Source organism: Salmo salar, chromosome 27 (genome assembly GCF_965601325.2).
Source record: "Salmo salar chromosome 27, fSalSal1, whole genome shotgun sequence".
Taxonomy (NCBI): domain Eukaryota; kingdom Metazoa; phylum Chordata; class Actinopteri; order Salmoniformes; family Salmonidae; genus Salmo; species Salmo salar.
Window position 1 is genome coordinate 19715527 of NC_138317.1, and position 16389 is coordinate 19731915.

Sequence of the window (16389 nt, forward strand, 5' to 3'; positions counted from 1 at the left end):
GCATCATTACCCATCACTCCACAAAAGCCACGGCCCTTGCAGAGCACGGGGAACAACTACTTCAAGGTCTCAGAACGAGTGAAATCACTGATTGAAATGCTATTAGTGCGCACCCCGCTAACTAGCTAGCCATTTCACACGTTACACCCGACTTGAAAAAAATCTAAATATACACATTGCGAGATATTTGGTGAAATAGACACACATGCCTATATTTCCCCCATAGGAAACAATGGGAAGACCGCAGAGTTCACATTTTGTTGTTTACATTTTAACTATTAAACAATGTGAGCAGGTCTCATTGCCAACAATAGTGAAGCAGGCATTGTGACGTTGAACAATAAGCTGGGAATAGAACGTTCGGAAGGCGAGTTGGTGCCACTGTGCTCAATAGAACTAATAGGAGCTGGCAGGGTGAAAAATGTACTAAAATAAAGCCTGTTTATTCGTGATTACTTCAAAACGACGGCAAACAGCTGGGAAATATGGTCATATTATGAAACTGGCCTCCACGGCGGATGCAATGAACTCGTTTTTAATCAGAAAAGAGCGTTGTTAACCTCTATGGGCTAGGTGGGACACTTGCGTCCCACCTACTCAACAGCCAGTGTAATCCCGTGGCGCGATATTCAAATACCTCAAATGCAAAAACTTTTTCACATTTTTCAAACATATGACTATTTTACACCATTTTAAAGACAAGACTCTCGTTAATCTAACCACACTGTCCGATTTCAAAAAGGCTTTACAACGAAAGCAAAACATTAGATTATGTCAGCAGAGTACCCAGCCAGAAATAATCAGACACCCATTTTTCAAGCTAGCATATAATGTCACATAAACCCAAACCACAGCTAAATGCAGCACTAACCTTTGATGATCTTCATCAGATGACAACCCTAGGACATTATGTTATACAATACATGCATGTTTTGTTCAATCAAGTTCATATTTATATCAAAAAACAGCTTTTTACATTAGCATGTGACTAGCATGTGACTAGCTTTCCCACCGAACACTGCCGGTGAATTTACTAAATTACTCACGATAAACGTTCACAAAAAACATAACAATTATTTTAAGAATTATAGATACAGAACTCCTCTATGCACTCGATATGTCCGATTTTAAAATAGCTTTTCGGTGAAAGCACATTTTGCAATATTCTAAGTAGATAGCCCGGCATCACAGGGCTAGCTATTTAGACACCCAGCAAGTTTAGCATTCACCAATGTCAGATTTACTATAAGAAAAATGTTATTACCTTTGCTGTCTTCGTCAGAATGCACTCCCAGGACTTCTACTTCAATACCAAATGTTGGTTTGGTCCCAAATAATCCATTGTTATATCCAAATAGCGGCGTTTTGTTCGTGCGTTCAAGACACTATCCGAAAGGGTAAATAAGGCTTACGAGCACGGCGCATTTCGTGACAAAAAATGTCTAAATATTCCATTACCGTACTTCGAAGCATGTCAACCGCTGTTTAAAATCAATTTTTTATGCAATTTTTCTCGTAAAAAAGCGATAACATTCCGACCGGGAAATCGTTTTTTATTACAAAGAGAGTGAAAGTAAAAGCATGCTATCCCCTCATGCACGAGCCTCAGTCTAATGGCCCTCTGATAGAGCACTTGCCAAACGCGCTAATGTGTTTCAGCCTGGGGATGGAATTACATCGTTCAGCTTTTTCCCGCCTTCTGAGAGCCCATGGGAGCCGTAGGAAGTGTCACGTCATGCCAGAGATCCCCTGTATTTGTTAGAGATGATCAAGGAGGGCAAGACAGGCCACTTCGTGTAAGGAATCTTCTCAGGTTTTGGCCTGCCAAATGAGTTCTGTTATACTCACAGACACCATTCAAACAGTTTTAGAAACTTTAGGGTGTTTTCTATCCAAAGCCAATAATGATATGTATATTCTAGTTACTGGGCAGGAGTAGTAACCAGATTAAATCGGGTACGTTTTTTATCCGGCCGTGCAAATACTGCCCCCTAGCCCCAACAGGTTAAAAATGTTATGTGTCCAGCCTACTATCTACATGGATTTCAGAGCACTCTCATCTGAGTGTAACCAGAGCACAAAATAATTACTTTACAAGTGCTCAACATCCGTTGAATATGGCCGGTGTCAGTAAACGTTGGAAAAAAAGTGTAATTAAATTGTTTCCAGCAGCACATTTACAGTCACCAACGCTCTGGTTAACACGAAACTGCCTTTCCAGCTCTGCTTGGGCGAGTAAAATGGTCAGAGTGGTCTCATTTGTGTCTGGAAGTAGCTATCCAACGTTAGCTTGGGTGCTTGACTGCCGTTGTAAGGCCAGAACGCTCAAATCAACCCTACTCCTCGGCCCGAACGTCCAGTGTGCGCTCCGAGAGCGAAACGGTCTGAATTTACAAACGGACAATTTCTCTCTGAATGGAAACACCATAATATTAATCAAATGAATTAAGACAAATTTCTTAAAATCAATCCCATATACTATGTTATTACAAAAAAAATATTTTAAATTCTCAGGTAATGCCAATATGGAATACTATCAAATGTATCTCCCACCTCTGGTGGTCAAACTAGCAATAACTTGCAGTATCAGAAGAAACGGCTGAGAAGTAAATGACGTGCCACAGAATGCTGCAGCAGCACGCAGGGTGTGCTGCAGTATGACACAACTTTTAAAGGAGGACCACTGTAGCTAGCTAACAGTACACTTTAACTTGAAATGAAAACAACTTTCTGACCAAATTAGAAACGTGTAATATCTGAAAATGTTTCTAACTAGACTATCTTACCTGTATACATGGCTGTATGCTTTTCCCTCTCTGTCACGGGTGCCATGGTTGCCCTTAGTTTGAAGATGTAATCCAGAGACAGGTGTTTTCTTCATCTCCTTAGCTGTCATACTCTAATTCCACTGATTTCAAACCTCGGTCCTCCAGAAAGTGGAGAGCAACACTTATGCAGTTCTACTACGCGATATATATATATATATATATATAAAAAGCTGTGTTAGACAGGATTACCTATACATACGGACCAGCTCAAATAGACAGAAACATGGCAGACCAATCCGAACTCATCTCTTGGCATGTCAAGTCCACTCATTATCTCAGCCAATCATGGCTAGCGGGAAGGTTGCTGTCTTTTTCTGTGGCTAAACCAACTATGTTCGTAATTTAACAATTTTATTCATATTTACAGATGGCATACAAGTTTGTTATTAAGGCACATGAAAGTTCACATGTTCCAGAATGCATTTCTGCCAAAAAAACGCATTTATATTAAAAAAAAAGTTTACATTCAAATAGCTCTCCTGTGAAGTAGTGACGCGTGACAAATGCCAAGTTTCCTGAAACAAATAAATTATAATCAATCCCATAAAGTCTGTTCTAACAAAAAACATATCTAGCACAGCTAATATTAAAAACAGTCGCTTTGGCTGACATGTTGTGGTTTATTCATTGTTTAATTATTCAAGGCTCCCTTTCTATTTCGTTTTATAGCTGAAATGCATGACTGTAAATAAAGATATGGATGTCTTGTATGCTGTGTGATGACATGCACAAATGAATGAATGACTGACTGATATACTGCATATTGAAGTAGTACTTTATGCCAATAAGTAAGTTACGCTAAAACAGCTACAGTAAACAGGACTCTTAGGCCTACAACTCCATGTTATTTCAATAACTTAGCTTCTCAAAGATACCCTCTGGTGGTCGAACTAGCATTAATGGCAACAATGGCTGACAGTAAAATACAATGACGTCATGCATTTCAACGTGCCATACCATTCCGCAGCACCTAGCAAGCTGTGCTGCAGTATGACACAACTTTTAAAGGAAGAGCCACTGTTTGCTTGTTATTATACCAATTTGCTACTGGAAAACAGAGCATCTAGAAAACAGAGTAATCCCTTGTATTACAGTATTAGTGTTGCTGTGAGATTGGCTTAGAATTGATTTATGTGTAAGCGAAGAGAGGACTGCAGCCCACATCACTGCACGCGCCACCAAAATGTTCTCCTTGTGTCACTGGTGCCGCTAACTTTTAAGACTCGCACACATCTCACCAAATGTGGATCTAGCGTTCCTCTGCCGAACCTTCAGTGCTCTGTGTTTAAGGGACCACTCGCTGTAGACTTCTGACTGCCGTCATTTTTCACTTGATTCTACATGTAAAATCGGTGCACACTTGGTTCGCAAAGCAGGTCTCTTTGCTGATCTGTTTAACACTTTTTTGTTTGCTACCTGATTCCATATGTGTTATTTCATAGTTTTGATGGCTTCACTATTATTCTACAATGTAGAAAAAAAGTAAAAATAAAGAAAAACCCTTGAATAAATAGGTGTTCTAAAACTTTTGACCGGTAGTGTACGTGCACCCCGTCATACATATTTTCGTTTAAGTCACCCCAGGCCATTAGAAAGGTGTAAGGAGCTCAATGGCAAATTTCTAGTTTAGGCTGTGTTTCTGTTGCTCTGTTGTTTCTGTCTTCTCTGTGTCTGTGTTTCTATATCTCTGTATCTCTGCTTGTCTCTGTCTGTGTCTCTGTATCTTTGTGTCTGTCTCTGTGTGTCTGTCTCTCCTCTCTCCTGTGTCTCTGTCTCTGCGTCTCTCCCCTCCTCTGTGTCTCTCCTCTCCTAGAAAACGGCCACAATGATTTATTCTTCTGCTGTTGGCTCGGTCTGTCCTGCTGTCTTCAGCAGAATCGCTGCACGCTGGCTTTTTCTGAACACACCTCTCCTCTCCTCTCGCAGCGCAATACACACACACTCTCTCTCTCTCTCTCTCTCTCTCTCTCTCTCTCTCCCTCTCTCTCTCTCTCTCTCTCTCTCTCTCTCTCTCTCTCTCTCTCTCTCTCTCTCTCTCTCTCTCTCTCTCTCTCTCTCTCTCTCTCTCTCTCTCTCTCTAGCACAGCACAGGCTAGCAGTACAGTAATACATTCAGGAAATGATGAAAAGATGTTAGATGTTGGTCCGCCCCACCCCCCTATGTAGCTGTGATTAATCATAGATCCGTTCCTACTGTTTGGTGTCCTCTGACTTTTTCATAATCACTGAACCCGCTATCACCCTACCTGCTATCTCAATCCCCTGCCAGTCTACAAATAGGTTATTTGGCTGTCCCTATAGGAGAACCCTTTTTGGTTCCAGGTAGAACGCTTTTGGGTTCTATGTAGAACTCTCTGTGGAAAGGGATCTACATGGAACCCAAAAGAGTTCTACCTGGAACCGAAAGGGTTTTTACCTGGAACCAAAAAGGCTTCTATTATGGGGACAGCCAAAGAACCCTTTTAGTTTCCAGATAGCACCTTTTTGTCTAAGAGTGTAGTGTGGTCCTGGTGTGTGTGTGTGTGTGTGTGTGTGTGTGTGTGTGTGTGTGTGTGTGTGTGTGTGTGTGTGTGTGTGTGTGTGTGTGTGTGTGTGTGTGTGTGTGTGTGTGTGTGCCTGCTTGTTCTTGTTCTTTTATTTAACCAGGTAGGCCAGTTGAGAACAAGTTCTCATTTACAACTGCGACCTGGCCAAGATAAAGCAAAGCAGTGCGGCAAAAACAACAACAGAGTTACACATGGGATAAACAAACGTACAGTCAATAACACAAATAGAAAAATCTGTATACAGTGTGTGCAAATGAAGTAAGGAGGTAAGGCAATAAATAGGCCATAGTGCCGAAGTAATTACAATTTAGCCATTTACACTGGAGTGATAGATGTGCAGATGAGGATGTGCAAGTATAAATACTGGCGTGCAAAAGAGCAGAAAAACAAAAACAATATGGGGATGAGGTAGGTAGTTGTTTGGATGGGCTATTTACAGATGGGCTGTGTACAGCTTCAGCGATCGGTAAGCTACTCTGACAGCTGACGCTTAAAGTTAGTGAGGGAGATATAAGTTTCCAACTTCAGTGATTTTTGCAATTCATTCCAGTCATTGGCAGCAGAGAACTGGAAGGAGAGGCGGCCAAAGGAGGTGTTGGCTTTGGGGATGACCAGTGAAATATACCTGCTGGAGCGCGTGCTACGGGTGGGTGTTGCTATGGTGAACAGTGAGCTGAGATTAGGCGGAGCTTTACCTAGCAAAGACTTATAGATGACCTGGAGCCAGTGGGTCTGTCAACGAATATGTAGCGAGGACCAGCCAACAAGAGCATACATGGCACTGTGATAGACTGCATCAAATTTGCTGAGTAGAGTGTTGGAGGCTATTTTGTAAATGACATCGCCGAAGTCGAGGATCGGTAGGATAGTCAGTTTTACGAGGGAATCTTTGGCAGCATGAGTGAAGGAGGCTTTGTTGCGAAATAGGAAGCCGATTCTAGATTTCATTTTGGATTGGAGATGCTTAATATGAATCTGGAAGGCGAGTTTACAGTCTAGCCAGACAACTAGGTATTTATAGTTGTTCACATATTCTAAGTCAGAACCGTCCAGAGTAGTGATGCATGTGTGTGTGTAACCAAAATTAAAGCAGTGGTTCTAGCCAACACATGATTAATAGGCGACTGTTCAGCTCTCATGTGGGCCATCACTATCAGTGCCATGCAGCACAGTCCCCTCCTAGTCCCCATCCAGAGACAGTAATGGACCCCCACTCCAGAAGTTTAGGACTGGGTTCAGATTACTGTTGTTGTTGAGGTAAATAGATTAGAGATATAAAAAGCTGAAAGCTCTGTTAATGACCACAGGCCCCAGTCCAGACTATGGTTGCGTCCCATTACATCCTTTTCCCTTTATAGTGCCCTACTTTCTGGTCAAAAGTAGCACACTATAAAGGGAATATGGGTGCCATTTTGGATGCAGAACATTTCTATCTAATTCCAAACACCCATTGAAGAATGGCCAGACAAATATGTCCTGTAAAACAGAATGGTGAACACAGAATGTGGGTTAGAGAGGTTTTAGTTTGCATTAGTAAAGACAGGGTGATGTCAGGATTAAATCTCTGACATTTAGACATCTTAAACAGATTAGATCCAAGGCAAATATCTTTGATCTGTCTGTAAATAGCGAGGCTTTAATAAAAGCACCAAATCAACAGCATCCCATAGCGCAGCACCAAAACAGCATGTGATATGCTGCCTGACTGACTGTCATCCCTCCTGTTATTTGTCTGAATAAAATGACCGCTTTTATGGAATGGTCCTTTTTTTTTCAACTAAAAACATATTTAACTTTCTCATGCTTGACCATTGTTTCCAATACATGATGTATTCCCCCTGAATATAACAGGTTCAAACTTTCCCACCAGTTCAAATTCATACTGATCTAAACCTGGTTAAGGGTCAACATAATGGACTTCCAGATACCAATGACACCTTGTATGTAGGCTCACCATCTGCAGACATCATCCTATGTACAATTGTAATGAGTGGAATTTAACTGGTGTTAGCATATGTGAAGGCTTGTGTACAAGAGCGCTAGTGAAACTAACAATATAGGGCCATATGGCCTGAGTTCACCTGAGTGCACTGCCTGCGACTGATCATTGTAATGCCAGTTACTGAACATTGCAACAACAGTTATTGACTATGGCAACTACAGTTAATGACCATGGCAACAACAGTTACTGTTGTGAGAGAATAACAGGCAGGAGACATAAGAGCCATAGGTGAGGTGCAGAACAAAATAGGGCTGTATTTTTGTCTCTCCTGTCTGCTAATTAATGACCCAGGGAGATGTAGGAGACAGCTGTATAACTCACAGTTAAAGGGAGAGAGATGGGGAGCAGAAGAAAACTAGCTCTGTACCCTCTATCTCTACCTGCTGTCTCTCTCTCTCTCTACCTCCTGTCCCTGTCTCTCTCTCTCTACCTGCTGTCTCTCTCTCTCTCTCTCTCTACCTGCTGTCTCTCTCTCTCTCTCTCTCTCTACCTGCTATCTCTCTCTCTCTCTCTCTCTCTCTCTCTCTCTCTCTCTCTCTCTCTACCTGCTGCCTCTCTCTCTCTCTCTACCTGCTGCCTCTCTCTCTCTCTCTCTCTCTCTCTCTCTCTCTCTCTCTCTCTCTCTCTCTCTCTCCCTGCTATCTCTCTCTCTCTCTCTCTCCCTGCTCTCTCTCGCTCTCTCTCTCTCTCTCTTTCTACCTGCTATCTGTCTCTCTCTCTCTACCTGCTATCTCTCTCTCTACCTGCTATCGCTCTCTCTCTGCTCTCTCTCGCTCTACCTGCTATCTCTCTCTCTACCTGCTATCTCTCTCTCTACCTGCTATCGCTCTCTCTCTGCTCTCTCTCTCTCTACCTGCTATCTCTCTACCTGCTATCTCTCTCTCTCTACCTGCTATCTCTCTCTCTCTACCTGCTCTCTCTCTACCTGCTCTCTCTCTGTCTCTCTACCTGCTCTCTCTCTACCTGCTCTCTCTCTACCTGCTCTCTCTCTCTACCTGCTCTCTCTCTCCTCTGTTTTTTATATCCGTCTAATCTCTCTGTTTTGGTCTTTGCATTTATACAGTGGTAACGTAGACATAGAACGGCAAAATGGGGTATTGTATAAAACCTGATAAGTTGAAAAGAAAAATATTGTACTATATGAACCTGACCGTTCAAACGCTTAGAATCCTATTTTCACATAATGCTGTTATAATTGGAAGGATTATGTATGTTCGTTGTCTAAGGCAGAAATTCTGCCTGCGTCCCAAATGGCACCTTTTTCCCTATATAGTGCACTACGTTTCACCCTATGGGCCCTGATCAGAAGTAGTGCACTATATATAGAATAGGGTGCCATATAAAATAAAACAAATTACATTTTTATTTGTCACATGAAATGCTTACTTACAAGCCAGTAAGTTACTTAACCAACAATGCAGTTCAAGAAATAGAGTTAAGAAAATATTTACTAAATAAACTAAAGTAAAAAATGGAATAGAAATGAACACAATAAAATAACAATAACAAGGTTATATACAGGGGGTACCGGTACTGAGTCAATGTGCGGGGGTACAGGTTAGTCGTGGTAATTTGTACATGTGGTTAGGGGGTAGAGTGACTATACATAAAGAATAAACAGCGAGTAGCAGCAGTGTAAAAACAAAGTGGAGTTGGGGGGTGGGTGGGGCGGTGTCAATGTAAATAGTCCAGGTAGGCATTTGATTCATTGTTCAGTAGTCTTATGGCTTGGGGGTAGAAGCTGTTAAGAAGCCTTTTGGACCTAGACTTGGCGCTCCGGTACATTTAGGACGCACACCTGGATATGGTTGAAATAAGAGTGTAGTGGAGACTCAGTGCTACTATAAAAGATGTCAAATAAAATAGGGATTAGTTACATTTTTTATTCTTGTCAAATGCTAACAATTCTTGCTTGATTTTTGTACTATTTCAACCTGACCATCCACACTCTGAGCCTCCTCCTTTCACATAATGCTGTTATAATTGTAAGGATTATGTGTGTTAGTTGTCAAAGGCAGAAAGATTGCAGTCAGAGTGCAGTATAACTGCAGTATGCTGCAAATACCGCATTCAAAATATATATATTTTTTTTACTGCAGTAATTTTGGAGTGTAACAGCAGTTACAGTGCAGTGTAACTGCTGTTCAACTGCAGTACACTGCAGTTATTCTGACTTATTCTTCATTTCTGAAATCCAAAATACCAGTCGGTTGCAGTTACTGCAATTTTACTTCAGTTTCAAAACTGCAATCTTTTTTTTTGTAAGGGAAATGGCATCCTTTTTCCTATATAGTGCACTACGTTCGACTGTATGGCCCTGGTCAAAAGTAGTGCACTATATATGGAATAGGGTCCCATTTGGTATATACCCCTGGACATGGTTGAGATAACAGTTTTATGGAGACACAGTGCTACTAGGAAGATAGTTCTCATGTCAACCCAAATACGGATTACTTACATTTTGTACTCTTGTCAATTGCTACAATTCTTGTTTATATTTAATCAAAAGCAGACTGTTTGAACCAAAATGTGATTGACATACAACTGTTTTTGTCTTTATCTCATCAGCACAGTTACTCATTAAGCTTCTCTGCTTGTGTTTCTGTTTTAGTTTAACTTTGTGGGCAAACTGCTGGGTCCACGCGGGAACTCACTAAAGAGACTACAGGAAGACACGCTCACTAAGATGTCCATTCTGGGGAAAGGATCAATGAGAGACAAAGAAAAGGTAACAGCCAAGTCTTTTTCTCCTTCTCTCTAACAATCAAACATGCCTCTTTCTCCCTCTCTGTCTAGTAAAACCCAAGTCCTCTTCTCTTTCTCTCACTCTCTGTCTCTCTATCTCTCTGTTGTTTGTTTCAGGTAAATTGAGGCAGACACCGTCAGTGGAAAGGCATCAATAACCAGCTGAGTTATTGTGTATATGTTCTGTCTTGTTGTGTCTGTGACAGTCTTTCTCCGTCAGTCAGTTTGTCATCATGGGTGATTTGTGACATCGATGATCTTCAGTGTCATACGCAAACGCTCCGTTAGATTGTTGTGATCGATTCTCTCTGACGGCACAACTCTGGAACACCTGCTGAACAGATCTGTCATGGAGATGTGCTGAGCTCAGCAGGCTCAGCAGGTTTCAAACACACACGCACGCATGCACGCGCACCCGCAGCTCACACACGCAGCTCGGCACGCTTGACACACCTCCTCCACTACCTCACCAGGGAGATCTGTGAGCTGTGATTGACAGCTTGCTCCAGATCCAGCATGAACCTTTACTTTCATAGCTGTGTTCCTATAGCTGCCCCCCTGCAAGCCAGTTGGAGATGGATAAAATCTCAGCCTCAGTGTATGCTTTATGGCTATGTATAGAATTCTCATAGAATTCCTCCAATATCTGCCCAAGGTTTGTCATCGTCAGTTACACAGAGTGTCAGTGAAAGGGTCAAAGGAAGGCCACAGAAGCAACAGGCTGTATAAGGCTTTTCTCTTCTCCTTCTCCCTTCTCTTCCTCTGCTTCTGAGTGTGGAGCTGATGGTCCCCCTGACATCCCTGCGCTGTCACCATACTCTTTCAGCCAATATGACATAGAAGCATTCAGAGTCTCTGTCCTGTAGGTGCTTTATTGTACGTTCCTTGGGCTGGGTGACGTTTAGGGAGGCGTATGCTTCTGGGTTCAAGGTTGGTGTTATGGAAACGAAGGCTAGTGGAGCTTAAAGTGGATGATGAAATGACATGTTGTTGTTGAATTGGGCTTCCTTGTCCTCTGTCAGTCCTCTGTCTGCAAAGAGTCACTACAGTACACTGCATCCATGTTGTTGCTGTTGTGGCATCCTCCTATTGTTCAGCATGCATAAGAATGCGTCATCTGCAACAACTAACAGCATACATGTCATGCTCTGAACCAAACTGTCTTTCCTATGGAGTTCCTATGGACTCTCACGTTGTTGTCTCAGGCTTTGTGCCTCTGTTTCTGGGAAGAGAATGGCTGTTTGATAACCAGACTCCCAGTGAGGAATATAAACAGATTCTCTATGAGGAATGTCAACAGAGGGGAGATGCTTGGAGGAGATAGAGGAGGTGACAGCTGTAATCTCATGCCATGGCCTGCTGAGCACATATAGGAAGACAGTGTCTATGTGCTAGAGAGAGAGAGAGAGAGAGTGTGTGTGTGTGTGTGTGTGTGTGTGTGTGTGTGTGTGTGTGTGTGTGTGTGTGTGTGTGTGTGTGTGTGTGTGTGTGTGTGTGTGTGTGTGTGTGTCATTTGAGTCTCTTCGGCAGATTCATCAGTAGAGGCAGACAGTATGCACAGGGGAGCCTCTTCCTCGTAAAACAGAGATTTATGACGGAAATTAGCATCTCATTAACATACCACAGGCTTAAAACAAGGTTATTTATAATTACATGACAGACTCTGCCTTGCATGATGCTTCTAGAGGATGGAATGTGGGTGAGTGTGTTGCAAGATTCCACTTGAGGAAGGAAGTTCTCAATAGCTAGCAGCATAGAGGAACGCCACTAGAGAAGAGGTGAGCAGGATTTTGTTCAGATGAGGAAACTGGGGTGTCTATACACCTTTTGTTTTACTAGACAAGTCAGTTAACACTTCTTTGGGATAGGGGGCGGTATTTTGACGTCCGGATGAAAAGCGTGCCCAAAGTAAACTGCCTGCTACTCAGGCCCAGAAGCTAAGATATGCATATAATTGGTAGATTTGGATAGAAAACTCTCTAAAGTTTCTAAAAGTATTAAAATAATATCTGTGAGTATAACAGAACTGAAATGGCAGGAAAAACCCCGAGGACAAACCATAAAAATATAAAAATTCAGCATAACACTGATTTCAATGCCTGGCACTCTTATAATAGGGTGAAATCGTCCCCAATTGCAGTTCCTAGGGCTTCCACTAGATGTCAACAGTCTTTAGAAAGAGTTTCAGGCTGGTTTTTGGAAAAATTTTGTAGTTTAGTAAAATGTTGTAGTTTTTCTAAGTGGCTCCCATTTTGGCTGTAGTGTTTCCAAGCGCATGCCTGAGACAGCACATTCTTTTTGTTTATCTCTGGTAAAGAAAATAACGATTCTCTGTCTTAAATTGTATTGTTTATTTGCGTATTAGGGTACCTAAGGGTCGATTATAAACGTTGATTGACTTGTTTGGATAAGTTTATTGGTAACGTTTGGGATTCATTTTGAATGCATTTTGAAGGATGGAAACCGACTGGATTATTGACTGAAGCGCGCCAGCTAAACTGAGTTTTTATGGATATAAAAAAGGACTTTATCGAACAAAAGGACCATTTGTAATGTAACTGGGACATTTTGGAGTGCCAACAGAAGAAGATCTTTAAAGGTAAGGCATATATTATATCGCTATTTCTGACTTTCGTGTTGCAACTCCCTGGTTGAAAATGATTTGTTATGCATTTGTGGGCTGGACGCTGTCCTCAGATAATCGCATGGTTTGCTTTCGCCATAAAGCCTTTTTTAAATCTGACACCTTGGCTGGATTATCAACAAGTTAAGCTTTATTTTGAGCTATTGCACTTGTGATTTCATGAAAGTTTAATATTTATAGTAATTTAATTTGAATTTGGCGCTCTGCCATTTCACTGGATGTTGGCCAGGTGGGACGCTACCGTCCCACCAATCCCAAATAAGTTTTTTAAGAAGAAATTCGTATTTACAATGACTGCCTACTTGTAAAGGCCCCTCGGCCTAACCCTCCCCAAAACCGGACGATGCATGGGCAGTTGTGCGCCGCCCTATGGGACTCCCGATCATGGCCGGCTCGAACCCGGGTCTGTAGTGCCACCTCTAGCACTGCCTTAGACCGCTGCACCACTCGGGAGATGTTGTTGGCTGTGCTGTAATTTTACTTAGGGTTTGCTGTCCTATTTTGGCCCTTCAATAATATATTGCCTCTTTCTGTATGGATGAGATGGCCCATTGAGATCTATTTTGGTATGTCTCCTATTTACACTATACTGAAATGTATTACATGTACAGTATAGAGTGGTGCACTCCTTTATGGCATTAAAGGTTTGATCAGTATTGTGATTGTATTACAATTAGGGCTGTCAAACAATAAAAAACCATGTAATTAAATTAATCGCAGGATTTGCTGTGTTTAATCTCGAACTTCTGAATTTGCTCAAATTGAGCAGTAATTTCAAGTTTTTTTATTAAAAAACATTACAAAAATATTGCCGTCTTCATTTTGTCCAAAGTAACAGTTAGCAAAATCTGGTAAATTGATAAAGCACAGAGTCTTTAACCTCAATGCCAACTTGTTTTGACATCCCACTGTTGTTTTTAGCTGTACAGATTGTTTGGATTGTTCAATATATAAAAATGTGTGCACTTAAATTTCAAAAAGTGAACTAGAGTTAACTGATTAATAACTCTGACAGCCCTAAATATAGTACATTTAAATTCAATAATCAAGTCAAACAGATTTGCTGGATCAGCCTTGCTGATCCTGTGTGGATTAAATAAACTGTGAGGAGTAATTGAGGTGACATTATAATAGGCCGAGTTAAAGCACGTTCTGACAACTTCTGGTGTAAAAAAATACATTTGATTGTTTTTTGTTCCACCAGGAGGAAGAGCTACGGAAGAGTGGAGAAGCCAAATATCAGCACCTGAACGAGGACCTCCATGTCCTCATAGAAGTGTTCGCTCCCCCTGCAGAGGCCTACAATAGGATGGGTCATGCACTGGAGGAGATCAAGAAGTTCCTCATACCTGTACGTACTGACACCTACACACACATTATTGTTACCCTGTTCTCTTTCTATTTTATCCAACATATGAACAAACTATATCAGCTAGCTAGTCAATCAATCAAATGTATTTATTTAAGCCCTTTTTACATCAGTGGAGGTCACAAAGTGCTGTACAGAAACCCAGCCTAAAACCCCAAACAGCAAGCAATGCAGATGTACATCAGCTACTCTGCTTCTTTGTGCAACATATGATTATACTCTGTGTCTGTGTCCACATTGAACACCCAGATAGTACAGTAAAGGTTATACAGGAAGTAGCAAGTGGCAGAAGTCTGGTCCAGTCCAGTCACAATTCCTCTGCTTGTACCAGTCAGCCAGCTGAAGTAGTTGAACCAGTATCCCACTCTGTCTGATTGGATGCACGTCCCTCTGAGGGAAGGGAAGCCATGGGGATAACTGACTAAGCTGAATAAGAGAGTAACACAGTCAGACAGGAAGCACTCAGCACAGCCTAACCCTCTCTGGGACTCCCGTGCATCACGTTTATTTACTCTTACTCCATGTATTATGGATGTGACTGATCTGTCCCATGCTATTATGGAAGAGTAGTAGGATTTCTGTCATGCCCTGACCATAGAGAGCCCTTGGTTCTCTATGGTGTAGTAGGTCAGGGTGTGACTAGGGGGTGTTCTAGTTTATAATTTCTATGTTGGTGTTTTGTATGGTTCCCAATTAGAGGCAGCTGGTAATCGTTGCCTCTAATTGTGGATCATATTTAGGTAGCCATTTCTCCCACTTGTGTCCCACAAGGTCCTTTGTGGCTCAGTTGGTAGAGCATGGTGTTTGCAATGCCAGGGTTGTGGTTTCGATTCCCACGGGGGGCCAGTACGGAAAGAGAAATGTATGCATTCACTACTGTAAGTTGCTCTGGATAAGAGTGTCTGCTAAATGACAAAAAAAAAAAGGGTTTGTGGGATATTGTTTGGTTTTGTACTTGTTGCACCACGTAGTCACGTTTTGTTGCTTGTTTATTGTTTTGTTGAGGAAGTTTCACTGTAATTTAATATGTGGAACTCAATACACGCTGCGCCTTGGTCCGTTTCCTACAACAACCGTGACAATCTCTCCAACTCTTGTTGATATGTTTGATCGTTCCAGTCTCACTCCGAGCCATGATGATTTATTTCCGGTCATGAATGACGTCTTTAAATTTCCCTTACAAACACACGGAGATGTGTTGATATGGAGGAGACACAAGACAATCGTCTCCATGGCAGCATGATTAAACGCTGATTTCCATATTAATTGCTACGTTCCATTGAGTGGTGAATACAACTGTGTGTGATGATAAAGCGCGCACACACACACACACACACACACACACACACACACACACACACACACACACACACACACACACACACACACACACACACACACAGAGAGAGAGAGAGAGACGATTGTGTGTGATGATAAAAAGCCAAATGGGGTTCCTGGGTTTTATCAACGGGGGATCAGGAGTATGTTGCTCTGCCTGAGGAGCAGTGGTCACAGCAGCATCATGACACACATGAGCGCATGCACACCCACCCACCCACCCACATACACACACACACACACACACACACACACACACACACACACACACACACACACACCCACCCACATACACACAGGCAGGCGCGCGCCTGCCCACACACCACACACCACACACACACACACACACACACATTGCTTGGTCACAGAAGCACTGTATAGTACATTAATTAGGCATTCCTACAGGGCTGTAACCCTGGAGATAAAGGACGCCATTTAATATGCTGTAATTAAAAGGGTGTGTGTGTGTGTGTGTGTGTGTGTGTGTGTGTGTGTGTGTGTGTGTGTGTGTGTGTGTGTGTGTGTGTGTGTGTGTGTGTGTGTGTGTGTGTGTGTGTGTGTGTGTGTGTGCAGGATTACAATGATGAGATCCGACAGGCGCAGCTGCAGGAGCTGACGTACCTGAATGGTGGCTCGGAGGATGCCAAGGTGCCAGCGGTGAGGGGCAAGCTGCCTGTAGCACGGGGTAGAGGGACACCTGCCCCAGGACCCATCAGGTACCTACTGCCAACGTGTGTGTGTGTGGGGGGGGGGGGTACACCATCTGACCCAAATGATACACAATACAACTTTGAGAACTATTGACATTCAAATAAATGTTGGTATGCATCTGTCCTGCTGTATTCTCTTCATGATGTAACTCCCCAGATAACTTAGAATAATACTCAAACAGTAATCTCCATTATAATACTTTATAG

General features: G+C 42.2%; 1 protein-coding gene across 2 annotated transcripts in view; it reads left to right on the plus strand.

Moving 5' to 3' along the window:
* Window positions 1–16389, plus strand: part of LOC106588624 (KH domain-containing, RNA-binding, signal transduction-associated protein 3) — a 146184-nt gene that overhangs the window by 86105 nt on the left and 43690 nt on the right. For both annotated transcript variants that reach the window (XM_014177796.3, XM_014177797.3), the window contains exons 3-5: window positions 9988–10104; window positions 13970–14116; window positions 16046–16188. In XM_014177796.3, the coding sequence (XP_014033271.2) occupies window positions 9988–10104; window positions 13970–14116; window positions 16046–16188 (407 nt within the window). The remainder of the gene's footprint in view (window positions 1–9987; window positions 10105–13969; window positions 14117–16045; window positions 16189–16389) is intronic.